Raw genomic sequence first — 26,166 nt, 5'->3', positions numbered from 1 at the left:
GAATGGACGCACAGAGGCTGTATAATATACAAGTTATATACGCATATTTTCCTTTTATATGTACACAAGGACGATTTGTCTTCGTATATAAATGCTAGAATTCTTTTGTTGTTCTATCGGAGGCAGAAAAAAGTAAGAAATAGAATTTACAGGGAGCAGCTGTGGAAGATGGCCGTTTGAAGATTGGCGACCGGTTGCTGGAAGTCAACGGTGTTGAAATGACTGGCAAGAGTCAATCAGAGGCTGTTGCTGTTCTCAGGAACGCACCACCCGGTAGCAAGGTTAGAATCGTTGTGTCCAGGCAAGAAGACGTTGTAGATACTGACAACGAACTTCCTAGGATAATTGTAAGTACTGGAAACTTTCCCATTTTTGTATTTTTTTTTTTAAAGCACTTGTGTTTGGTACTCCTAGCTAGAGAAGCACTACTTAGTGTATTTTCGCTCGTTATGCGTCAAAACTACCGTTTAGTTCAGTTTGAAATCGAATGAAGCAGTTTTGACAAATTTAAATGACACATTTGTATCCTCTTTATGATGATATGCCTTTTTTCGTGCCTTTTTTGCAGTGCTATTTCTCGGTTATGCCTTCATTGAACATTTCTCATTGCGTTTGACAGTTAACTCAAGATATTTTGAGATTTTTGTTCTGTAAAACCAATAAGCACAAAGGAATGTCCATTACGTTTAGGGATTCTCGGTTTGGCTTGATTTTCAAGCTACTTGGCTTGAGCTTGACTTGATTTCAAGTCGAGCTCAAGTCAAGGCATCCTTTAGATTTGTCACCTAACCTATTGCGGGTTTTTGTAACTGTAAGGCCAGCTCTGGAAAATTGTCTTTCAACAGGAACTGAAGATGCTGGCATTGATAAAAAATCCTTGGCCATTTTGGCCAAGTTTGGAAGATATTTCTGAAACTACCAAAATCTACCAATAGATTTCATAGAAATGTGAGAAAACTACTAATAAAGTCACACTGGCGAATGCTTCAGTCTATCGGCGCTCGAGGAATCCCTTTATTTAGTCTAAGCGCGCACGAGATTGCAGAAATATATGCCGTGCGACGCGTGCATATCAAGCTCAAGTAATATCAAGTAGCTTGATATCAAGTCAAGGAATAAATATCTAAAATCAAGTCAAGACAAGCTCAAATATGTAATTTTCACGAGCTTGATTTTCAAGTCAAGTAGTTGGTTAAAATGTCAAGCTATTTGGCTTGATGCACAACCAGTGAGACCCCAAAACGGGCACGAAAAAAGGCATTACGTGATAAGATGAAGACCAAGTCACACTTTCAAAAAACCACCGTTCACTTTAACATCATTATTAAACTCAAAAACTCTAAAAATTCGGAAAAACCTTAACCTATATGAATGAATGGAGAATTATAGTATTGGTTCCCCTTCACCGATCTTTCTTGTACAGGAGTCTGAAGCACAAAAGTCGCCTGGGGATGCAGTAGACCCTTCGACGTGTAGAAGTAGCGACTCACCTCCAACAATCCCTCCCTTGCCTCAGGGCCATCTTCAAGCCCTCCAAAATAGGACTCCTGAAAGGGGGGGAACTGTAGCCAAAATAGTGTCCCAATTTCAGGACACACCGACATCGTGCAATGTAATTAGATGCTTTACTTTAGTTTTGTCTATCGCTTTTATCCATTACTGTTTGTTTTAATTTTCGCACCAACAAAGACCAAAATGTTGTTAGATTATTCCTGGATCAGAACGTGTTCATCAATATTGTGTTTGCTAAAGTTTGATCCGATGTTAAAGGGGTCTGGAATCATCTAACAATGTGTTTCATCTCAGTTTTCATTGCCTGCCAGTTATTGGTCGTTGATATGTATTTTTTGGCTCACCTTGTAAGGAGGCCCTATTTGAAGGGTTTGAAATTATTTGCAATAGAGTTGTGTCAGCAGTAAATGGTCCATCAGCTGATGAAGGGACAGTTTCTCATCAAACTGTGTGGTACAGAGCTGTTTGAAGATACTTTTGAGAAGTAACCAGTTAAAAGATATGTTTTGCATGATCCAGCCTTCTGTTGCCAAGACAGCAGGTCTTGTCTACTGCTCAAAGATATAACTTTAGAGGTGTCTATAAATAATTTAGACGTTAGTAAAGTCACTACCAGTCGACAAGACCTACCGTCTTAGCAACAAACACCTTAAGTAATCCAGAAAGCTGAATTTTGCAAAGCAACACACTTGTCCCCTCTAAGAAACTTATGGACTCCAGCTGACACTACTTTACACCTCTAAGCATGGATTTTCATAAAAAAATCGACCTCTAGAACAACTTCTAACAAAAACCCACCCTTATAGCCTCCAGAAAAACTGGACGACTCCATGATCTTCCCTTGGAAGCACAAGGAAGTCCTAACCTACAACATCCCCGTCTACGACACCGAGAAGGCCGGCCTTGGCATCAGCGTCAAGGGCAAGACCAGCGGCAACCAGGACCTGGGGATCTTCATCAAGAGTGTCATAAACGGCGGCGCCGCCTCCAGAGACAAAAGACTGCAAACAAACGACCAACTGCTCAACGTGAACGGCATCTCGCTCCTACAACAGTCCAACACCGACGCCATGGAGACCCTTAGGAAGGCGATGCTGCACACGGAAGGACCCGTTCCCGGAAACATCACCCTGACCATTGCCAGGAGGGCCTCTTCGCCGCCTCCGGCCAATAGGAACTACCCCGTGGGGCCGTCTTTGAGCAACCCCAACCTCCTGAACTCGAGCGAAGGTGAGTTTTTGATGTTTGGTGGTTTTAATCCGGTACGGAGGTCTGTGGGCAGCTTTAGGAATCGCCTACCAAGAATACTTTTGGTTCTCTTGGTTTCTTAAGAGATAATTCCATACTTAACAAGTCCCTGATTCATCAAATCGACTTTATTACGAAAATTAACGGTCCAGGAATAGAACCCTGGAGTACACCAATAGGGTAGTTGATCGTGAAGAGAATAACCACAGATTAAACTCTTTTCGCTTCCAAAAATACATCCAACAATTATATCAATCGAAATACTAAAGATTGACTTTGTTAATTCGACGAATTAACTTTTACTTCTGTCTAGGATCCGAGATCTACCAGTCGAGCGACAGCAGCGACCCCTCGAAAAACAATTCGGGAACCAGCAGCGGTTCCACCAACACTGTGATTTATAACCCTTACGTCCACAGCAGAGAGAACTCCCAGAACCACAAAATGAACCAGATACACAACTGGAACCCTGTGATAGACCGATTGGTCGGTAATAGTAATAATAAGAATAGCCAGTTGAGGAACGAGAGTTACTACAAGGTGAGCAAATTGTTTGTGGTGTAACGATGTTGAAAACTGTTGGATTTTGTTCTCGTTTCAGGCTACTCACGATACCTGGAGTAGCAGTATGTTAGCAAACAACCAATCGTTTGATAGTCATCATTCTACGACCACCGTTACTTTGAATGGTGGAGAACCTATATTGATAGAGGATGAGTATGGTTCCAGGGTCCTCAACCAGCAAAGCACCAGGTGAGTCCTTCTGGTACAACTTTCTTGGTCTAGCCTTTCCTTCAGGCTAAGAAGTTCCGAGTCTTCAAGTATGCTTACACCATTAACTAAACTCCCTTTTCCCAGGATAAACGTTCACATGACCAACAAGATGAACCTCTCGAACGGCAGCATCGTCGAGAGTAGGAAGGACCACGAGCCAGACGGCAAGGCTAGTCTCAACAGCATAAACTGCAGCGACACCAGGAGCACCGAGTCCTCGCAGACCACGATCCAAGGAGGCACTGACGCTACGTACGCCAGTCAGTTGTCCTTGGAGAACCCTCAGGGTTTCAGCAGGGACGCTTTCGGGAGACAGAGCATGTCGGAAAAGAGACACGCCACTTTGGACGCCAAGAGCACTGATACGTACCAGAGGACGAAGAAGTTGAGGGAGGAGAGGAACAAGGATAAGGACTGTGAGTATCTACCGGTAATCGTTGGATTATGAGGTCCGGTACTTTCACCTCTGGTTGGCTGGATTTAACTGACGGTGTGAAATTAGCTGCTTGCTGCAAAATTGCCTTAAAAACATTTTTAAACTAGTGAACAGGGAAAGAAAGTTCAGGAAAAACTTTCTGTAGACTATAATTAATGAAATGTCTCAGTCAAACCTGTAATTTCGGAACTACCCCATTCCCCAGATAATAATTTAAAATTCTGTCAATTAATTTAGTCAACCAGTAGTGAAAGTACCGGCTGAAAAGGATAATTATAGTTAAAAGGTATCAAGATAGTAAAAAACTGAATTAGTTTGGTATGACCGTTGGATTATGAGGTCCGGTATTATCACCTCTGATTGACTGGATTTAACTGGCGGTGTGAAATTAGCTGCCTTCTGCAGAATTGCCTTAAAAACATTTTTAAACTAGTGAACAGGGAAAAGAAGTTCAGGAAAAACTTTGTGTAGACTATAATTGATGAGATGTCAGTTAATTTAATCAATCAGAGGTGAAAGTACCGGCTGGAGAGGATAATTATAGTTAATGGTGTTAAGATAGTATAAAACATTCTAGTTGAATATTAAATTAGTCTTTTGGAACCTGAATTACTTTGGTACTTTTTTTTTTCTTCATTGTGGCGTTGTATATCACTCACTCCATTGTGCTAATACCCTCATTGTTCATCCAACAGCTAATTTGGTACGTGTTGGGTCCGTGGAATCGGTCATGAGTGTCACAAGAACTTCAGAACATCCAGAATGTAAGCATCTTTCATCTTCATTGAATTTCGATAAATGTTCTGAAAGCAATACTTTCTCCAAGAATATAACTATGTATATTTATTTGTTAGGTTGGTACGTCTGTTGTTGACAGCTGACATTTCGTGACATTGTCTTTAGAGGTTAGAAATTGTAGATTTTGTTATCAGAGGTTATATGGTTACTGGGGAGTCAAACAAATAATCAAGGATATAGGAAAAATTTGTAACTCAAAGGATTTCACAATATTAGCTAAATTAATAAAGTATTTTTTTTATTTTTCTATGAAAATCACCTGGAATTTATTGGACATCTTTTCCAAACAACAGAAGCTATACGAATAGATCTTTTTCTTCAAACAATACAAATAAATAACCTAACCTTACAAGAACACAAATGATATTAGGTTCTTGTAAGGTTAGGTTATCTATCATGTCAATGTCATGATTGACATTCATATCAGCTGTTCGCTGTGGCAGAGGTACCAACCTACAACATAAATATTGACTTATGTGGTAGTCTTAAAAGTATCTTCAATTCTTCTTCAACCTAAATCTCTTCATAAGTGTTATTTTTTTTTCTATTTAGACGCCGACAAGCTAGGTCAATTGGGACCTTCTCTGGGCATGAAGAAGTCCTCCAGTTTGGAGTCCCTGCAGACCATGGTCCAAGAGGTAGTTATTTCCCTGACCAAAAGTAATTCTCGTGAAAACCTCAACAATTTTTTTCTTGTCTAGATCCAAATGCAGGAAGAAGGCGACCCGGCCTACAGCTACAGAGGTCCATCTGGCGCTCTGAAGGTGATAAGAGGAAGAGGCTGCGAGGAGAGCTTCAGAGCGGCTGTGGATGACAGAATCGTGGATCCCAACCACAGGAGTGAGATATCCGCCAAGAAACACTGGCTGTTGGATCCACCGACGGAAAGCGAGAGGGAGGTTGAGGGTTTCAACAACGTGAGGGGAGGTCCCAGACAGTCCTCGTTGAACGCAGCTTTGGACAGCAAACACAAGTCGGCCAAGAAGAAGCCAGGAATACTGAAGGGGATTGGCTCTATGTTTAGGTGAGTTTGAAAAGTTATTTTTAGGTTTCAAATTGATTTGAATATTCTGAGAATTTTTTTTCGAATTTTGTAACTTCTAAAAGAAAACGGATCTTTCGGGCAGCGTACGAATCCCGCGTTGAGAAAACTGGTCATCTTCTGAAGTGATCCACGAATCGTTCCAATTTTTTACTACTTCATAAGACCGGAAGTGCCGGCCAGCCAGGCCGTGTGCCATTGATCGAAACAAGTGATAGTCCGAGGGAGCAACGTCCGGAGAACACGGCGGAAGGGGTAGGACTTCCCATTTCAACGTTTCAAAGTATGTCTCTGACCACTTTCGCAACATGGGGTCGAGTATTGTCATGCTGTAAAAACACTTTATCGTGTCTCTCGTTGTATTGCGGCCGTTTTCTTCCAATGCTCGGCTCAAACGCATTAATTGCGTTCGATAACGATCGCCTGTGATTGTTTCAGTCGGTTTTAACAACTCATAATACACTACGCCGAGCTAATCCCTCCAAATACTGAATCTGACCTTGGAACCGTGAATATTCGGTTTGGCCGTCGACGTGGAAGCATGACCGGGATGTCCCCATGATTTTCTGCGCTTGGAATTATCGTAATGAACCCATTTTCGTCTCCAGTCACAATGCGATGCAGAAATCCTTTCTGTCTTTGCCTTGCAAGCAGCTGTTCACAAGCAAACAAACGTCGTTCAACATTTCTCGGCTTCAACTCGTACGGCACCCAATTTCTTTGTTTCTGAATCATTTCCATGACTTTCAGGCGTTTTGGATTAGCTTGTTGCTTCACTCCCAATGATTCTGCCAATTCTTGTTGCGTTTGACACGAGTCGTGATCAAGAAATGCCTCCTATTCTGAATTTTCGGAAACCTTCTCTATTCCACCACCATGCTGATATTCGAAGTCAGAATCACCGTCCTTGAAGCGTTAAAACCACTCTCGGCTCGTTCTTTCACTAATTGCGGCCTCATCATAGGTATTCGAGAGCATTCTATTAGCCTCAGTCGCAGATATCAGAAAATTAACACCTCCCGCAAATGTCAAGAATTTGGCTCGTAAGCTGACATGTTTAATCAAGAATAACTTTATGTTGCAGACACAAATCGACTTATATTTCGATGAGGTTATGTTTTCGAAAACCTAAGCGTATTGTATGACATCTACGAACTATTTATTTCGACTACCACTTACCGCGGCATCCATCTATTGCAAAACGGCGGAAACAAAGTTGTATACCTGATAAATAGCCTTTAGAATTCAGGAACCTTACTGAATGTGCTAGCGCAGTTAAACTTAAGAGTTTTTTTTTGCCTTTCGTCTGTATGTTATCATTTTGGGTTCTCCAAAGTGTTTTATCTATGTCGGGTTTGGATTTATAACCAATTTATCCCCCTTAGGTTCGGCAAACACCGCAAAGTGGATTTCCCTAACGTAGACCCTCACTATCACCAAACAGGAGAGTTCGACAAGGCGCAACCTCAAAATTCCGACATCCCCGAAGATCAGCCCTTAAATACATCCGTCCAACAGCAGCAGCAGCAACAACAGCAACAACAACAGGTAGAAGTTCATCAGTCTCACCCTTCCGAAAGGATACACGAACAGCCGGATAAGACGCAGCAACAGTTGCAGCTCCAACAGCAACAGCAGCATCAGCAGCTTATGAGACAACAGCAGCAACAGGCTAACCATCGGGAACCCCAACAGAATCACAGGGAGAACGGGCAACCTCTGTACCAGAGACACTTCGTTCACCGTCATGCTGAACAAGTGCAGGTGAGTGTTGATCTATTTAAAAAATTCCCTGAAAACAGAAATTAAGGGTATATGAATATAATTCCCTAATTTAGTGTAAGTACTCAATGAAGTTTTTGAATTTTGAGGTTTCCAGAAAATAAGATGTACGTTTCAATTTTGATGTTTTTCACTTCTTTGTTACTTATGACAGATTCATATTTTAGATTTCTCATTTTTTGTCTGATTAAGAAACTATAAAACCTATTTTTTTTATTATTAATTATTTTTCGATAATCTAATTGAGGTTAATTAAGCTCTAGGTATCTTCTAAAGTTACGACACATCTTCTTAGGATTGTTTGAGTCATAATCACAGGAATGGAGTTAAAAGATTAGTTATTTGAAATACTAGTGCAGAAGGCATTGATACTTTTCCAAGAGTTCAATATTCAAAAACCAGCCATAAAGTGGCGAGTTTTTCAATGAACGAATGTTAGAAAGAGCCTTCTGTATGCGTATTATACATTATTTTCTCCAATTCACTGGAATTTTAATTAAATTAATAGAATATTTTCATAAATATCGTTTAGGAATTTTTGCATTAAAAAATGTTGGTTGGCAGAATTGTTTTCTGTATTTGACAGATAGTAGTTATGGTGGGTTTATGCACCATTCCTAAGAACTAAGACTAAACTTAAGAACTAAGAATTGAACGCTAACAAATCAATGAGGGCGTTTATGCACTTTACCTAAGAACTAACACTTGCACTAGAAAGTTGACCAACTTTTAACAAAGAACTAAGGGCTGAGGTAAAATATAGAAGTGTGCGTGCACCGCATAGAATTTCAATATTAACGAGTACCAGTTTCTATCATTTTATTTTCCGTTATTCGTGTTTATCGATGAAAAGTATTAGGTGTATCTGAAAAAATTAAATTTAATTTTTTCACAATAAATATCAATGTCAAACATCAAAGTATAGAACAAATAGAAAATAGTTCGAGCACGTGCGCATGCCTTAACTAAGAACTAACAAGAGACTGCATAAACGCCACTGAAGTCTTAGGTTTAGTTCTTAGTTCATAGTTCTTATGGGGGATTTATGCACCGTACCTAAGGACTAAGAACTATGAACTAAGAACTAAACCTAAGAATTCAGTGGCGTTTATGCACTCTCTTGTTAGTTCTTAGTTAAGGCATGCGCACGTGCTCGAACTACTTTCTATTTGTTCTATACTTTGATGTTTGACATTGATATTTATTGTGAAAAAATGAAATTTAATTTTTTCAAATACACCTAATACTTTTCATCGATAAACACGAATAAAGAACATAAAATGATAGAAACTGGTACTCGTTAATATTAAAATTCTATGCGGCGCACGAGCACTTCTATATTTTACCTGAGCCTTTAGTTGTTAGTTAACAGTTGGCTTGCTAGTGTTAGTTCTTAGTTCTTAGAAAACGTGCATAAACGCCCTCATTGATTTGTTAACGTTCAATTCTTAGTGCTTAGGTTTAGTCTTAGTTCTTAGTGCTTAGGTTTAGTCTTAGTTCTTAGAACTGGTGCATAAATCCACCATCAGAATAAATCCACTGCAATTTCTCCACAGCACTCTTGAACACGAATTTAAATGAACACACAAGATGTGGCAAAGCAAAATGAACGGATTTGCCACAGAATTAGAGAAAAAACGTTTTAAAATTAGCAGATTTTTTATCATCAAACCCAATCAAAACGTTCAAGACTACATTCCGGTCATTCGGCCTAAAAAAAACACAAACTAACCCTCTTTCCATCGCAGGTAATACCGGAAAACTCGGTGGCGCCACCTGTAAAATACCGCAACAACGGCGAGGTCCAGAGGCGGTCTGATAGGAAACTGCACGAGCAGCGCCAGGCGGCCAGGCACACGTACTACCAGTCGGACGACAGGGAGAACCTGTACGACCACGCCAGGCAGCAGCAACAGCAACAAAGGGTTGCCGAACCGACGTACGCTGAGTACGGGGGCAGGCCGGGCAGTCGATCTGCGGTGGCCGATTCCGTCCCTTTCACCCACTACGTCAACTACAACGAGCTGCAGAGCCATCTAAGGTGAGAAGCCGGTAACGATAATATGGGTATCGGCGCCTCTATAAGTTTTAGGAGGGCTAGTATGCAGGGTGGAGATAAGTGGGATGATCTATTATGGTAGAAGTGTTGAGAAAGTGTCAGAGGATAAATAGGAGGCGCTAGTGTAGCTGGAAGGTAACCAATACGCTCTATTAGTGATGACATCACACACCGCCATTTTAGTTCTCCTGTCAGTTTTCGGAATCCAAACAAACAAATTGTCATTCAAATTAGTACGTTGTCGTTGAAGAAATTGGCTTATTTTCATCAATAAGAGTATTTAAGCAACGATTTCACTATTAATTGATAGACAGAAGGCACTAGATTAATGCCAGTAAGTTCGAACTTGAAGTTCAACTAATAAACACGGCTTTTTACAAAATCTGGGGAATGATACAAGATTCAAACTTACTGGTATTAACCTCGTTCCTTCTGTCTATCAATTAATACTGAAATCGTTCCTCAAATACTCTTATTTATGAAAATAAGCCAATTCCTTCAACGACACCGTACTAATTTTAATAACAATTTATTTGTTTGGATTCCGAATACTAACAGAAGAACCAAAAATGGCGGTGTGTGACGTCACACTAATAGAGCGTATCCAAGACGGCGAATATACTTTCATCCTATAGTGCTTTATGACGTTTCCTATGAAAGTCACCCTATAGCTACACTAGCGCCCCCAATTTAGGTCAGTCGAACTGACACTTTTGAAACAGGAAGATTATTCTCCTTATCTCTACCCTCCATAAGGGCTAGTCTAGATATAAGGACTGGTATGCACCAAATTGTTACTAACACCACGTTGCATGACATCCTTCACGTTCGGTTACATGTTCTGTGTTTGTCCATGTTTTTTTTTAAGGGTCGCTAGGAGCCAGCCGATGGAAGGTTTTTTTTACACAAAAAGGTTTTTATTTTATTGTGCCTCGTTTTCCTTTGGGGTTGCACAAATCCTCGATTGTGTTGGCCTTCACTCCATAGAAATCTAATTAAATAATATTACACTTGTGTATTGATATCTATTTAGTATATAGTAAAAGACTATTTGACAGTAAAACAAATATTAGTTGATATCCTCATAGATTAGGCTTTCAAAAACGACTTGACAAAATTATGCAAACAAGCTCTGAAAGCTTGATTATGAGCCCTTTGTACAAATATTATTCATTATTTTCTCTAATTCGCTGAACTTTCATTGAAATTAATGGAATATTTCCATAACTATCGTTTAGTGATTTTTGCATTGAAAAATGTTGGTTGGCAGAACTGTTTTCTGTACAACAAATTTGACAGATGATGGATAAATCCCTGACAGGGGAATTCCAAGTACCAACCTATAATAATAAAATATAACCATGAAATTTGTGTGATATTCCTCCACGATTTTATTCTACAAGGTATGATAGAAATAATGGATTTGACAAAGAATAAGAGAAAATAAGGAATCAAATTACAACGAGAGGCTATTAAATAATAAAAGTTCATTAATCACATCTAAATAATCCTCGAAAAAAAAAATTGTTGAATCAATAAAGATAACAAACGCTTTTATATGGCACTTGATTGTATATACTTCCAAGTGATGTCACTGCATAAAATTGCACCTTTTTGAATTCCTCTCACTGGAAAATTTGAAAGAATTAAAAATAAAAACTGTCAAATAGTCTATGATAGTAAACGAGCTCTACAATTATCGGAAGTTTTTAAACATCAACATTTCTTGAGAATCATTAATTCTTTGGGTAAAATTTTGAGGAACTGATACCAAATGAACTAAATTCATCATTAAAACGTTGGAAATTATTCTCATGTGTTGTTTTCCGGTTCTTCTATTAAGAAATTTGAAGTCTTTAACCGTTTTAGGGGAATTTCAAGAAAAAAAACAGTACAAAGTTAATTAACAAAGATGCAAAAGCATCTAGAAAAGAATTAAAACAAATAAATATATAATAAACTGTACCTAGTTCTGATCCGTATGGGTACGGTGTGAATCCAATTGGTACAACTACCTGTCCCCGTCAATGTGTATGTGTAATATTTTGTATTTTGTGTCCCCCAGCAATCGGAAAGAACCCTTGTCTGACAGTCAAATAGTTCAGATGCGTCTGCAAGTGCAGCAGCAAAGGTTAAAGGTGGAGGAAGAAAGGTATGCACCAAAATCTACATGCATGCGATGTGTTTTACTAATTTTGCTTTTTGTGTTCCTAATTTTTATCTGTCTTGTTGCACTCTCTCTTCCTTCTTGAAATGGTTGTGGTTGCTTCTTTTATTTAATTTTCGGTTGGTCCAGTTGAAATATAGTATGTAATATGTTTTTGCCAAGGTAAGTTTTCCATTTGTAGTTTTAAGAAGTTTTGCTGCAACACTCCGAAAGGTTTAATAAAAAGTAATATTAGGTATACAATAGCTAAATAATCATACCGTAAAGTTTGGTAAGCTCTGGTTCATCGAATAGTTCTCGAATAAGTTTGATGGCACCAAGAGGAAAAAAGTTTGTTGTGCTTTGCTATTTAGTATTCCTTACAGAATTGTCCTTCGATTATAATATTTCTCGTAGAGAGGATATTGTTAGTCATCAATATACTTGACTTAGTCTATTTTCAGTAAGGTTAAAATATTTTTTGTGGATTGCTTATACAGGGTTTTCCAATAAGAGGTTTTTATTATTATTTTTTTCATTTTGATATTAAAAAAAAACGAGTATACACTATGTCCGTAAAGTATGGAACAAATTCATTTTTAGCTAAACAGACCATTTTAAGAAATATTCCGGAAACACGTCGATTTTTGATTTTAATTTACCGTATTTTGAAATAATAATCTAATATACAGGGTGAATTTCTTTCGAGTAATGACGTCACCGTAATTTTTTTTTTAATGGAACACTCCCCATTTTGTCTCAATTTTCCGATTACTCTAGCTGAGCTGATTCCAAAAATGTATCACATGTTAATTCCCATTGGTACAGGTTGGACAAAAATACAATAGTTTTGTGTGTGCTCATAAAGTAACGCGTAACATTCTTTATTAGTTAAATTAACAATATTATCAGAAATACTTATTGTCTAGCGGCAATTGGTTTAAATGTAACACCCTGTAGTTTGTTACATTTTTAGATTAATAAAAATGTATAAAAATAAGAAATAATTTCTTTCATATTCTGTCTGGTAGACCACAAGTACCAAACATGTTTGGAAACAGCTCATTTTTATTAATCTAAAAATGTAAAAAACTACAGGGTGTTAATTCAAACCAATTGCCGCTAGACAATAAGTATTTCTGATAATATCGTTAATTTAACTAATAAAGAATGTTAACGCGTTACTTTATGAGCACACACAAAACTATTGTATTTTCGTCCACCCTGTACCAATTGGAATCAACATGTGCTGCATTTTTGGAATCAGCGCTGCTAGAATAATCGGAAAATTGAGACAAAATGGGGGTGTTCCATTTAAAAAAATTACGGTGACGTCATTACTCGAAAGTAATTCACCCTGTATATTAGATTATTATTTTAAAATACGGTAAATTAAAATAAAAAATCGACGTGTTTCAGGATTATTTCTCAAAATGATCTGTTTAGCTAAAAATGAATTTGTTCCGTACTTTACGGAACCTGTGTATATTGAGAGAAATCAATGGATGTTTATTTCATTGTTAATTTCTATCTTTAAGGTCTTGAATAGATTGTAAAGCATTGGCATAGACCTTATCTTTCACGTATCCCCAAAGAAAAAAGTCTAAAGGTGTTAAATCATTAGATCTTGGGGGCCATTTGTGATCACCTCTGCGAGAAATAACATGGTTAGGAAACTTTCCTCGCAGAATTGCGATTATTTCTTTGCTTTATTGTTTAAAGTGAACGTTGAGTATCTAGACAAAATACGGTGTAGAGACTTTTGTGGAATGCCTAATTCCTTAGAGTGACGATTCTTCACAACACTAACTTGTTCAAAAAGCTGTTGTTAAATCGTGTATCGTTCCATTTTTAATTATATCGTAGTTTTTACTTGTCAAATGTCAAAAGATGACAGCTTCAAAAGTGACAGCTGCCTCATATGGGAAAACCCTATAGATTTGTAGATATTCCATATAAATTCAACCTAGCCTATCTAAGAAAGCCTAAAACCATACTTAGAGCCAATTTCTTACAGCCGCAAACAACACCAATACCATTCCCAACGTCAGGCTAAAGCGGACACCCAACTTCGACCCATGTCCAATTTCTACGAGTACGAAAGTGTCCAGTCCATTCTCAACAACCGCGGTAGGTCAAATGCTCCATCCCAGTACGTGAAGCAGCCCTCCTCGAACCACCATTACCAAGACATCAACTCGAATTCCCTGCCGAGGAACCAACAGGGTCAACATCCGCAAATCAGAGGCAGTCAAAGGGGGCCCTTCGTAACTCAAGTCACTATCGGTGAGCAGAACGGTACTAAAGTATGATAATAATTGTTTCGGTAAAGGTGCACTTTAACGAAAACAGCTGGAACGTATTTTTTCCAGCTGTTGTCGTTGAAGGCTCCAGATGATGAATTAACTTCGAATTAAGAAAAGATTCAACTGGATTTTCTCTTTTTGTAGTTCGAAGTGTTAAAATTGAATTTTTTTCGATATTCTGTTTGCATATTTTATCATGGATAAAAGACTGACCTTATTACAATCTGTCTTCGGTTTAATTTACTTGTGAGCTTTAATTTACAACACAATGTCTTTTTTTATCGACAATTATATTAATCAATTTGTAATTCCATATTTTGAACAACACTTGAAGTGTAATCGCTAAACTGTGTATTTTTATTCAGTGAATTGTTCGACCAAATATCTTCATGTTATACTTGAATTTTTATTATGTAATTATACTTTTTTATGTTTACTCGATTTTATTGTGAGCTATTAAAGTAGAATGAAATTGTATCATCGATCATGGTAAATGTTCTTATTTATGTAAATAATTCTTATATTTTGTATATTTTATTCGATTTTACTCCAATAATTATTCGAAATGCAATGATCCATTCCAGATTCTAACGATCATCACGATCTGTGTATAATTTTATTTAGTATTATATTATATAATTGTTGCATATTGAGGCGAATTTCTATTTATTTGCCAGCTCAAAGTGTCTTCTATTAGATAGAATTTTATAAAATTGTATGTAAATAAACCCCTTATATTTTTTATTGTAAATAATAAACAAATTTTAAAACAACTCTTACATGTTTTTCTTATCAAATTCACTCTTCCTACAAATACATAATTTTAATAATGCTGAGAAAACTGAACAAAAATAAGTCACTAGAATTGAAATTGAAACAATAGATATCTTTGTTCACAGTGCTCCTAGGAATTATCTGATTGCAAATCGGTATTGAGCATCGAGATTTCGTTATTTGATCAAATTTTGAAGCAGATCCGGCCATAAAATCTCCTAGTAAAATTTTCCCATAAAGACTTTTTTCTAGGATTCGGTAGTGTCATCTGCGAAGAATAGCTCAAACAAGGATTTGGTGAGGGTAGCTAATTACAGGATTCTATCTAAGTTGAGCCGAGGAAAAAAATAGTTCCCTAAGATGCGGACAGAGGGCAACTAAACCCCCTTAATAATGTTACCACAAAATTCGAAATAACTCAATTTTGGGGGCGTCTAGGGAGGAACTGATTGCAAATAGGAATTCTACATGGAAAGTACTTCATTACATCAAATTTTGGGGTCGATCTGAATCAAAAACTTTTTTTGGCGAAAAAATATCCAAGGTTATAGTCTTGGTTTTTTCGAAAAATACGACCGATCGAATTTGAACTTTTTATGCTGTATTTAGATAGTTTCGAGGATGTACATTCCGAATCAGACATCGATTCCGATCAGAAAAAATTGTATACACATTTAAAGCACTATTTTTCTACAAAATTGGCCATATCTCACCTCTGGGAAGTGCTAGAAAGAAACCGATGGTAGATGTATATTCAGAATCGAAAATTCTCCATGTAACCAAATTTTGAATGTCATCCGCAGCCAATTTTTTTTTCAAGAAAACTCCCACAAAACGCTCGATATCTTGGTTCACAGTGCTCCTAGGAATTATCTGATTGCAAATCGGTATTGAGCATCGAGATTTCGTCATTTAATCAAATTTTGAAGCAGATCCGGCGATAAAATCTCCTTGTAAAATTTTCCCAAAAGGACTTTTTTCTAGGATTCGGTAGTGTCATCTGCGAAGAATAGCTCAAACAAGGATTTGGTGAGGGTAGCTAATTACAGGATTCTATCTAAGTTGGGTCGCGGAAAAAAATAGTTCCCTATGATGCGGACAGAGGGCAACTAAACCCCTTTAATAATGTTACCACAAAATTCGAAATAACTCAATTTTGGGGACGTCTAGGGAGGAACTGATTGCAAATAGGAATTCTACATGGCAAATACTTTATTACATCAAATTTTGGAGTCGATCTGAATCAAAAACTTTTTTTGGCGAAAAAATATCCAAGGTTATAGTCTTGGTTTTTTCGAAAAATACGACCGATCGAATTTGAACTTTTTATGGTGTATTCAGATAGTTTCGAGGATGTACATTCCGAATCAGACATCGATTCCGATCAGAAAAAATTGTATACACATTTAAAGCACTATTTTTCTACAAAATTGGCCATATCTCACCTCTGGGAAGTGCTAGGAAGAAACCAATGGTAGATGTATATTCAGAATCGAAAATTCTCCATGTAACCAAATTTTGAATGTCATCCGCAGTCAATTTTTTTTTCAAGATTACTCCCACAAAACGCTCGATATCTTGGTTCACATTGCTCCTAGGAATTATCTGATTGCAAATCGGTATTGAGCATCGAGATTTCGTCATTTAATCAAATTTTGAAGCAGATCCGGCCATAAAATCTCCTAGAAAAATTTTCCTGAAAGGACTCGCCTTATCACCGCTCTGGGGAGTGTTAGGAAGAAACATATTTCTGGGTGGCATTCAGCAGAGAAAATTCCTTATGTTATCAAATTTTTTATATGATCTGAAGCTTAAGCCAATTGTTTTTTATGCTAAATCACACAAAATAAGAGAAATATAAGCTCCAACTTCTTTTAGGAAGGATCTAAATACAGACAGTATTGGAAATTCTTTTTAAATTTTAATATCAGATTTTGTAGCGTATCTGGCCAAAACCTTCATTCGTTAAATCGTATCTATCATCCCATACGTTCTTTTCGTCGGATGTGTTTGATATAGCGCATTCACCAGAGCTATTGCCTGTTGCGACATCTAGTATGAATAGCACGAAGTAAGTTCGAGTTAGGAAGTACATATTACAAAATTCTATGAGTGGTTGGTAGAGGCAAGAATAACTTCAGTAATTCATGTATAGATGACTTACAGGAAAGTTTATATAATTATCATAACCTTAATCGATTTTGATTGTTTACAAATTTTCTCAGAGTGATAATTTCAAACGCAGAGCTATAAATTTTACATTTATTACTCTGAAATTTCAAATATTAGTTTCAGTTCATTACTTTCATTCTTTTAAGTTCTAAGAGAGTCCTCTTTCAAGCAATGCTTGATAGTTGCTCCTCTGATGTTTTGTATAATTTCCTAATGAACAGATGAAAAGACCGATTTGAAAAACGAAATAGAATGAAGTTCAAATCTAAAACAAAATCATTCCTACTGCCGGTTTACTTTCACAAAGAGAGGATATGGAGCAACTTCACCTTGCTCATGGCTGGCATATTGAGCATAATGTTTTTGACCACGATAGTTTTGTCTTTAAAACTTTTGAACGCTGGTATATCTTCATTGATATTCTACCTATGAGATTTTTTACAATATTTCTATTTTCTAGGCGAGTGTCAATCAGGGCAAATTGTTATTAGATATGTTACTAATAACATTAAAAATACACAAATATCACCATCATCTTCACACCGTTTAGGTATTATAGTGCCATATAGAGATAGATTTGAGGAATTGTTGGAATTCATTCCTCACATGCATAATTTTCTACAAAAACAGCATATTTCTTATGATATCTTCGTCTTGAATCAAGTAGATAGCTATAGATTCAATAGAGCCTCGTTAATAAATGTGGGGTATCTGCAAATAAAATCTAATTATGATTATTTCGCAATGCACGATGTTGATCTTTTACCACTCAATGAAAATTTGAGCTATGATTATCCAGAACAACCATATCACCTGGCAGCTCCAAACTTGCATCCAAGATATCATTATGCAAAATTTATTGGAGGAATTTTTCTAATCAATAGGTAGTTTGTATTGATTATACCCTAAAAACTGTTTAACTTATTTAATTTCCTACAGAGAACAGTTTGAATTAGTGAATGGTTTGTCCAATCAATACTGGGGTTGGGGTTTGGAAGACGATGAATTTTACGTTAGACTGAAAGAAGCCAATTTGAAAATCACAAGACCTGAGAATATTACAACAGGAATAAATAATACTTTCAGGTAAAGTCAGAGCAACTGAAGTTGAGTTTTTCCTTAAAATTTTCATTTTCTAGACATATCCATGGTAAAGACAGAAAGAGAGATACTATAAAATGTTACAATCAGCGAGAAGTTACCAAAAAAAGGGATAGAAAAAGCGGTTTACACAATGTGAATTACGAAATAATCAGTTGGAAGAACCTGACCATAGATAAAGTGCCATTTACACTTATAAATGTAAAATTACATTGCGACCTCAAAGTTACACCTTGGTGTAATTGTACATCGAAGCCGAGCACTGATAGTAAAACTAAACAATCGGATAAAGTTGTACTGTAAAGAGAATAATAACATATCAGTATTTAGCGACCATCTTGACATTATTGGGACAGTTTACCAGTAGGTATGTCTTTTTAGAGGTGAACAAATGGATTTGAAAAATCGAATCCACAATATTTTGTATAACTTGAAAAAGATACAAAATAAATAGAAAACTCGGGTTTATTTATGTCTCATTTAACTCAAACCATTAACTTCATGTTAGACTTTTTAATTTCATGAAAGAATAAGTTTTTAGCCCTATTTAGGGCTTCATTCACTAGAATAAGCTTTTGTGATACTAATTTAAGAATTGTGACTGAGATTCATCTCAAATATTTCGAGATGTTACATATTGTCGATTGTGTCCAAAAAACATGTTCTCTAAAGCTATTTATTATTATCGGACAATTCTGACTAACCAAAACCAAACATTTTGAAGATTCCGTTATTGAAATCGAATTAATTAAAAAATTGTATATTATAGATGTGTTTTTATCTTGATACCACACAATTCCTGATTAACTCCTCCTAAAAACACTGCTTTTCTTTTAATGGCATTGCATTGAAAGGATCTCGAAAACTCAATAAAAAAAACACCAAATATTCATAAGTATCAATATATTTACTTACGTTACAACCTTAACAAACGAACAAAATGTGAAATATAAGTGAACAGTAGAAAAATATAACAATTTCTTCATAAATATATAAATTTCAAACGAACCTTATATAGACTAAAGATTAATAACAAAAAAAAAAACTATCTAATTGTAAACTGAAAAATAATTCTCGAAGTGTGATGGCAAAAAAATAAATACTAAGTACATCTTTGGCAAAAAGATCTTGATGGAAAATTTCTTGCACACTAAAAGGGGTAGTATATGGCAAGCGCATACATGTATGAAGTTGAATTAAAGGGGACATGCAGGAGCTACAGATGTCTGAAACAGAAGAACATGCTCTTTAAAAAAAAAGATACATCTAACAAATAAAAGTATCACAACTTCAAAAGTAACACGTCAGTTTTTAATAAAAATTATCTGCTCTAATGTCAAATTCATTGAATTTTAGTAATAGGGATTAAATGTAGTTCTTAAGTTGATAGCAATTTATTTTACAAAAAATCGGTTCACCTAATGCCCAAGAATAGAATATACACAATAGTAGTATTTTCTAAAACAAGTTGCAGAATGGGCTTCTATTCCAACACATATGCACTCATTTCTCATTTGTGTTGGAATTGCCTTCTGCAACGAGTATTAGACGATATTTTCTCTATTTCAGTCAAGTTTTGTGAAATATTGTCGAAATTCAATGAAAAATTCAGATTATACATCCTAGTGACTTGTATTGCATCTTGGCAGTTGGTGCGACTGTTCGAAAATTGACAGATTACGGAATTTGACTTTGAATCACACGTTTCGAATTTTGAAATAATTTGTAATTTCGCATTAAATTAGTGAATTATGTCTGACGAAATCGATTCAACTCAATTAAGAGAAATGCGAATAATGTTGCAATTCATTTCACCATATCCAAATCGTATTATATTGACAATTAATGCGTGCTAAAATTTGATAGGATCAAAAGTCAGTGTAGACAACCAAAAAACGAAAAATATTCCTGAAAACAATGCTGTAATGAATTAATTACAGCACTGCTTTTAGAACTGTAATGAACTCATTACGATACAGAAATAGAGAAATAAATATTTTTTAAACTACATGTAATCCCTTCAAAAATAATATTTCATCTGTTGGAAGACAGTTCTATATGAACTACATATTTAACCATATCAAAATAAAAATTTCGAAATCTAGTTCTAAAATAATATTTTGGCATATCTAAATAGTTATACAAACATTATAAATAAAAAATTTCAAAGTGAACTGAGACCAACCAAATGTTTTTACTAAATGAGCTTTTAGAAACCACAAAGAAGCTGTTGAAATTGAGGCATCAGAATAATAGACTTACATATAGTCAAAAAAACATTTTGGCATCATATTCAGTCTAATTATTTTGTTCATGTTGCTTTTTAAGCTGAAACTTTTTCGGTACATAACAACCAATTATCACTTGAATATATTATTTTCTGAATAAAGACATTTTACTTTGATATTGAGCACAATACTTTTCAAAATCACTCAGATTTTAAAATTCTAAACAAAAGTTTCAAAATCACTAATAACCTTGACTCCATGCTCGGTGAATATAAATTTTAGGATATTCTCTTCACAACTTTTGCAATTTTTCAAACTACTTTTGGACTTACATCTCGACGAACACTTATCAACTTCACCAAGTAACAGAAAATCGTCTGAACTTTTCGTACTTCTCAGACAAGATTTCTTACCAACCTTTTTTTCTGTATTGCTGGTTTTGGGACTTAGACTACTAGTTTTGGGACTTTTTGTGCTACTTGGGTAATAGTTTAAATCATCCTTCTCTTCAGAGTAACTGATTTTGCAATTTTTCGGACTACTTAAGCAAGCGTTTGAATCAACTTTTTTTTTCACGCAAGAGTTGGAATCAACATTTTTTTCAGAATTATCAGCTTTATGACTTCTTCTGATACTCAGATAGTAGTTCAAATCAACATTTTCTTCAGAGTAACTGATTTTGGAACTTTTTGGGCTACTAAAGCAAGAGTTCGAATCAGCAATTTTTTTTGGGGTACCTGTTTTGGAACTTTGCCTGCTACTCAGACAAGAGTCGGAATCAACATTTTTTTCAGAGTTACCAGCTTTAGGACTTTTCCTGATACTTAGGCAGTAGTTCAAATCATCCTTCTCTTCAGAGTTATTAAATTTTGAAGTTTTTGGACTATTCAAGCAAGAGTTCGAATCAACAATTTTTTTCGGGGTACCTATTTTAGAACTTTGCCTGCTACTCAGACAAGAGTCGGAATCAACATTTTTTTCAGAGTTACCAGCTTTAGGACTTTTCCCGATACTTAGGCAGTAGTTCAAATCATCCTTCTCTTCAGGGTTACTAAGTTTTGAAGTTTTTGGACTATTCAAGCAAGAGTTCGAATCAACAATTTTTTTCGGGGAACCTATTTTGGAACTTTGCCTGCTACTCAGACAAGAGTCGGAATCAACATTTTTTTCAGGGTTACCAGCTTCAGGGATATTTTTCCTGATGCTCAGACAGTAGTTCAAATCAATCTTTTCTTCGGGATAACTGATTTTGGAACTTTTTGGGCTGTTTAAGCAAGCCTTACAATCAACATTTTTTTTTGGGGTACCGGAACTTTGGCTGCTACTCAGGCCAGAGTTGGAATCAATATTTCTTTTCGAGTTACTAGTTTCTGAATATTTCGGGATGTACAGCCAAGCATTCGAATCAACCTTCTTTTCAACGTTATCGGCTTCACCTACCTTATCTAAATTAATCTTTCTAACGGCTCTTCGTTCAGTCTTCACTTTAACAGCCTGTCCGGGATGCTTGAAGTTAGCTAGAGAAAGAGTGGTAGTTTGATTTTTTTTCGATACGTCCTCCGTATTCATATCAGAGTAATCGCCATGAGACTGAAGCCTGTTGAAGAGGTTATTGTTGCATATGTTCATGCAGTTAGAGATTGTCGACGGTGAAGCCAAAACCACGTTCATCTGCCTGGTTTCCGAGTTCATGTTTAAGATTATGTTTGTGTTGTACTTACTGTTTCCGGAAGGCATGAACAGATAAAATTTCATTGAGAGGAACGTTCTAATTTGTTAATATTCAAACAATGATTTCTTTAGATATTTGTGGGGATACTCACATATTCTTGCACCCATAAAGGCCCTTCTTCTGAATGTAATCGATGACTGGATCTGGTATTAAGTACTTGACCGACTCGTTTCGTCTGATAGCTCTCCTAACTTTGGTTGAACTCACTTCATTACCGATCCATTCCGTTACAATTGAGATGTTGGCCTAGAATTCATTACTACCGATAAAAAAATTTTCTTATAAGTTTAATATGGACTTACCATATATCTAGTCAGTACATCTGAATTGTAAATGAATTCTAGCGGATTCGTCTTGCTTCTGGTTATGACAACCAAGCCATATTTACCTACTATCTCTTCAATCTGTTGAGAAATAATGTGAAGGTTAGGTTTTAAGTTTTGCCATTTTGCTTATGGTGTTCCAAAAAAGTAGTAAAAACCATGTTCTTGAAAGTATCATTCTCTGTTTTCATAACATGTTACAAATCAGGAAGTTTTGACTTCAGTTTAGTATTTAGAACACTGAATTAAGTATACCGAAGGAAAAATCTACATGACGTGGAGTTTTGTGAAAAAATATGAATCAGTTGTTTTTAACTTACATCAGCATCCGACCATAGTCCAGGCGTACCAAAGGATTCCAATAAATCTGCTCCACATAGCAGTTTAACACCCACAGTGTCCAAAAAGCCATTCCTTACATTATCGTGCGACCAATTATACTCTTCATCGAAATTACTGTTATCGTTCATGGATACTTGAAGGATTTCATTGACGTGGTTCTGATGGTAATCCAGAACATCCCTGGTTCGGCTCCAGCTTTCCTTGTTGCACTCCCATTCGGATAGTTTGATCCAGTCGCTACTTCTCAGAGCGAGCCTGACCATTTCTTTTCTGTGGGTAGCGGATTCTAGATCGTTTTTAGCGTAGGCATCATGAACTGGTGAAATGAAGCCTCCGACAACTGTATGTGTGCCCATTCGGTGAAGATGATCTCTTGCGATTTCTGGAATACGTTTGTTGGATTTTTTATTTGATAAATCAATTGGTATGCCTTACCAAACATCCTCAAGTGCATATTTGTAGGTGGATTGAAAGATCCACAAGCTAATAATACGATTCTATTTGGAGGCATTTCACACTGTATTAGAATTTAAAATTAATCAAAACCAAGTTGAAAACTCTAGAAGTTTTTGAAGATTGTCAACCAACTACAAGAAGGTTGTAAATTCAGCTTTTCCTATTCAAGGTGTAATATTGTTCAAAGATTTATCGGGATTTTCTGATAAAAATAAGTTTTCCTTCCTTCTCGATTATTTAAAGAGAGATATGATATCATTAGAGGTAACATTTCACCACTTCGAATTTTTGTTTTGGTTCGTTTGACATTGACATTCAGTGATTCTCTTTGCGTTTTCTTCATAATTTAGAATTGGTTCGATAAATATTTCTTTATAGAATGGCGAATATAATGTGAATTTATGATGATTGGAACGTTATCTGAATAATTTGCGTATTGTGAAACCGAAATACATATTAGAGACATGTGTCGGTACATATACCCAAATTACCGTACGCGCATTCACCATTTTTTTTTTCAAAATGTTTGGTTTACTTCACGAAATGAGATTTTGTATACCCGAGAATTGAAAGAGGAACAAAGATAATTTGTTTAATGGAGAAATTAATTTATTTGCCAAAAAATGGTTAGTTCCGCGAATTCTCTCCTTTTTGCTCATTGAAAATTGCCCTGTTAGCTTTAGTTTAGCTGAACATCACTAGATGTCGCAGGTACTGATCAAACGATAGAAACTTTTAAAAAATTGAAGTTTTCCTGGTAACAAGGGTGAATTATTCCTCTTTTTTTCGATAATTCAATTTCCCTCTCTAAAATAAAACAGTGGAGAACTTCAACCAACTGTAGCAACTAATGAAACAACTCGCCAAATCAATATCTTAGAATTTATTAGGGGCAAGGTAATTTTTTCGTTACAACAATAATAACTGATTATAAAACTAAATAAATTATGTATAACGCATCACAAACACAATGAAATACTTTCGAACAAACAAGAAACGTTTAAACATTATAATTCTGTCGTTTTCCAGTCATCATCATCATCATCATCAGATACATCAGGAGAAGAGATAGGAGAGTTAGGACGTATGATTCTCACTTGGTAATTTTGCACGATTTTCTTTTCCAATTTCGAGTCGGTGAGGCCGCAAAGGAACCACTTGAGATCTTCATTAGGACGAATCCGAAATTTAACCTGTACTCTTTTTCTACTTACAATACAATCAGCGCGTTCTATACATTCCACGGGCAGCTTGACCATAAAGCCGTAGTGTTTGCACTCGTTGGGATCTAGCTTGATCACGCAAAATTTCACACAGACAGTTTTCTCGTCGTTGTCGACTTCCAACTTTTTAGAATTTGGCAGAACGTCTTCCACGAGAAGGTTGAAGAAAAGCAGGTTTTGCGGCTTTCTCAGGATGAATATGTAGTCCGGAAAGGTGTAATCTATGCCTTCTCGCAGGAATTGCGTTCGACTGCCATTTTTACCTAATATTAAATGCACCCCACCTATCATCTGCTCCATTGTTCTGGCTCTTGCTCGATTCGAATGTGAACTGAAGAACAACGAGACATATGTGGTTTTCTTTATAGCATGTGCGATTCTTATCTCGGAAACATCATCGGAGGTGGCTATCGACGCGAAAAGTACTCGAAAATATGCGAAACGGTCCCAGCCATGAAAAAAATATCAATTTGACTAGAGAATTATTATTGACTAATTTTATGGCGGATGCGCTCGACTATAAAATGATCTTTATATTCTGTGTTAGGGATCTATTGATGAATTCATTTAATATACAGGATGGCCACTTTTTCAATGGGATTGTATTGGTAACTTTTAAACCATGAGAGTTAGAAGGTCGGTCAAATGGAGAAAAAGTTGCATGCATAGAAGCATTATCAAGCAGTTCAAACAAATCGAGATTATCAGGGCCAGTTATTGAGATATCATAAGAAAAGTAAATTCTGTCATTTTGATTTTTCTTTTTTTCCCACTTCATTTCAAATATTATCAAAAAATGTTACAGGAATTTTTTATTCGACAATAAATTGTTCTCAATTTGACGTAATCAGATTTCGTATCCAACGTTTCGTGCTCTCTGGGCCACCCTCAACCTCATTTTTTTCAATACGGACCTGTATATTTTATGACACTTTTCGAAATAACTTTTAACGCTGAATTCAACGATATATCATACAATGTCATTCAAAGTTGATTTTCAGGTGATTTTGACCCTTATCCAAATTTCTTTGGGTCGGATCTGTAGTGAATGCAATTAATCAAAAACTGCTGTTAATAAAATAGTCAAGAGACGCGAATACAATGATTTTAAATTTGAATACCAAGCCTTCAAAACTTATATCGTAATGATATCAAAATAAAGTTCGATTCTGGAACAAATGACAAATCCAACAATAGTGATTTCTCGCGAGAAGATTGAGAATGTATTGGAAGGTATTCAAGAAGACGAAATGAGCAAATGTATAAGAAGTATGGGTTCCAGAACCGTTAAGTGCTTTTTACAAAATGGTGGACATTTCGAACACTTACTTCATTCATTTTCATTTACTTTCGACAAATCATTCGATTTTTCTTTCATTAAATGATAATTCGTTCAATTATTATGAATTGAAATATGTAAATAATTATTACTTGTTTCTTGATTTGATTCTGATATGTTCCATTTAGTTCAAGATGAGTAAGTTGATTTTCTCATCGAAATGTATTGCTTGTTGTTAATCAAACTAAAGGTACCGAAATGTAATACAGATCCGACCCAAAGAAATTTGGATAAGGGTCAAAATCACCTGAAAATCAACTTTGAATGACATTGTATGATATCGTTGAATTCAGCGTTAAAAGTTATTTCGAAAAGTGTCATAAAATATACGGGTCCGTATTGAAAAAAATGAGGTTGAGGGTGGCCCAGAGAG

At 36.0% G+C, this 26,166-nt stretch overlaps 3 protein-coding genes across 17 annotated transcripts in view; 2 read left to right on the top strand and 1 right to left on the bottom strand.

Moving 5' to 3' along the window:
• LOC123681242 (partitioning defective 3 homolog) overlaps nucleotides 1–14,876 on the top strand; it is a 79,533-nt gene extending 64,657 nt beyond the window's left edge. For 5 of the 15 annotated variants that reach the window (XM_045619514.1, XM_045619515.1, XM_045619509.1 and 2 more), the window contains 13 exons: nucleotides 144–347; nucleotides 1,424–1,612; nucleotides 2,319–2,742; nucleotides 3,074–3,300; nucleotides 3,362–3,513; nucleotides 3,619–3,950; nucleotides 4,666–4,734; nucleotides 5,321–5,406; nucleotides 5,470–5,792; nucleotides 7,196–7,574; nucleotides 9,341–9,633; nucleotides 11,717–11,803; nucleotides 13,815–14,876. In XM_045619514.1, the coding sequence (XP_045475470.1) occupies nucleotides 144–347; nucleotides 1,424–1,612; nucleotides 2,319–2,742; nucleotides 3,074–3,300; nucleotides 3,362–3,513; nucleotides 3,619–3,950; nucleotides 4,666–4,734; nucleotides 5,321–5,406; nucleotides 5,470–5,792; nucleotides 7,196–7,574; nucleotides 9,341–9,633; nucleotides 11,717–11,803; nucleotides 13,815–14,109 (3,060 nt within the window). In that variant the 3' untranslated portion in view covers nucleotides 14,110–14,876. The remainder of the gene's footprint in view (nucleotides 1–143; nucleotides 348–1,423; nucleotides 1,613–2,318; nucleotides 2,743–3,073; nucleotides 3,301–3,361; nucleotides 3,514–3,618; nucleotides 3,951–4,665; nucleotides 4,735–5,320; nucleotides 5,407–5,469; nucleotides 5,793–7,195; nucleotides 7,575–9,340; nucleotides 9,634–11,716; nucleotides 11,804–13,814) is intronic. The other 10 variants (XM_045619520.1, XM_045619518.1, XM_045619517.1 and 7 more) reach the window with 6 other exon arrangements.
• Nucleotides 14,877–17,058: 2,182 nt separating this feature from the next.
• On the top strand, nucleotides 17,059–18,916 carry LOC123681241 (xylosylprotein 4-beta-galactosyltransferase). Its single transcript, XM_045619507.1, has 4 exons — nucleotides 17,059–17,452; nucleotides 17,510–17,933; nucleotides 17,989–18,135; nucleotides 18,189–18,916. Exons 1-4 carry the CDS (start codon nucleotides 17,302–17,304, stop codon nucleotides 18,451–18,453), a joined length of 987 nt encoding a protein of 328 aa, XP_045475463.1. The 5' UTR covers nucleotides 17,059–17,301; the 3' UTR covers nucleotides 18,454–18,916.
• Nucleotides 18,917–19,036: 120 nt separating this feature from the next.
• LOC123681239 (nicotinamide/nicotinic acid mononucleotide adenylyltransferase 3) lies at nucleotides 19,037–23,664 on the bottom strand. The gene is made up of 6 exons (XM_045619506.1): nucleotides 23,211–23,664; nucleotides 22,754–23,157; nucleotides 22,413–22,514; nucleotides 22,202–22,356; nucleotides 21,819–22,098; nucleotides 19,037–19,376 (listed from the first exon to the last, which is right to left on the bottom strand). Exons 1-6 carry the CDS (start codon nucleotides 23,284–23,286, stop codon nucleotides 19,347–19,349), a joined length of 1,047 nt encoding a protein of 348 aa, XP_045475462.1. The 5' UTR covers nucleotides 23,287–23,664; the 3' UTR covers nucleotides 19,037–19,346.
• Nucleotides 23,665–26,166: the final 2,502 nt, after the last annotated feature.

Source organism: Harmonia axyridis, chromosome 5 (assembly GCF_914767665.1).
Source record: "Harmonia axyridis chromosome 5, icHarAxyr1.1, whole genome shotgun sequence".
NCBI classification, from domain to species: domain Eukaryota; kingdom Metazoa; phylum Arthropoda; class Insecta; order Coleoptera; family Coccinellidae; genus Harmonia; species Harmonia axyridis.
The sequence above is the reverse complement of the archived record's forward strand: the minus strand, read 5'-3'. Positions and strand labels throughout refer to the sequence as shown.

What these genes read in the sequence shown, in the direction of transcription:
- LOC123681241 (XM_045619507.1), top strand. Translation starts at nt 17,302, where the DNA reads ATGAAGTTCAAATCTAAAACAAAATCATTCCTACTGCCGGTTTACTTT. An exon ending in GGAATTTTTCTAATCAATAG is followed by an intron (nt 17,934 to 17,988) that starts GTAGTTTGTATT and finishes AATTTCCTACAG; the next exon opens with AGAACAGTTTGAATTAGTGA. An exon ending in GGAATAAATAATACTTTCAG is followed by an intron (nt 18,136 to 18,188) that starts GTAAAGTCAGAG and finishes TTCATTTTCTAG; the next exon opens with ACATATCCATGGTAAAGACA.
- LOC123681239 (XM_045619506.1), bottom strand. Translation starts at nt 23,286, where the DNA reads ATGCCTCCAAATAGAATCGTATTATTAGCTTGTGGATCTTTCAATCCA. An exon ending in TATGCACTTGAGGATGTTTG is followed by an intron (nt 23,158 to 23,210) that starts GTAAGGCATACC and finishes AACGTATTCCAG; the next exon opens with AAATCGCAAGAGATCATCTT. An exon ending in GACTATGGTCGGATGCTGAT is followed by an intron (nt 22,515 to 22,753) that starts GTAAGTTAAAAA and finishes ATTTCTCAACAG; the next exon opens with ATTGAAGAGATAGTAGGTAA.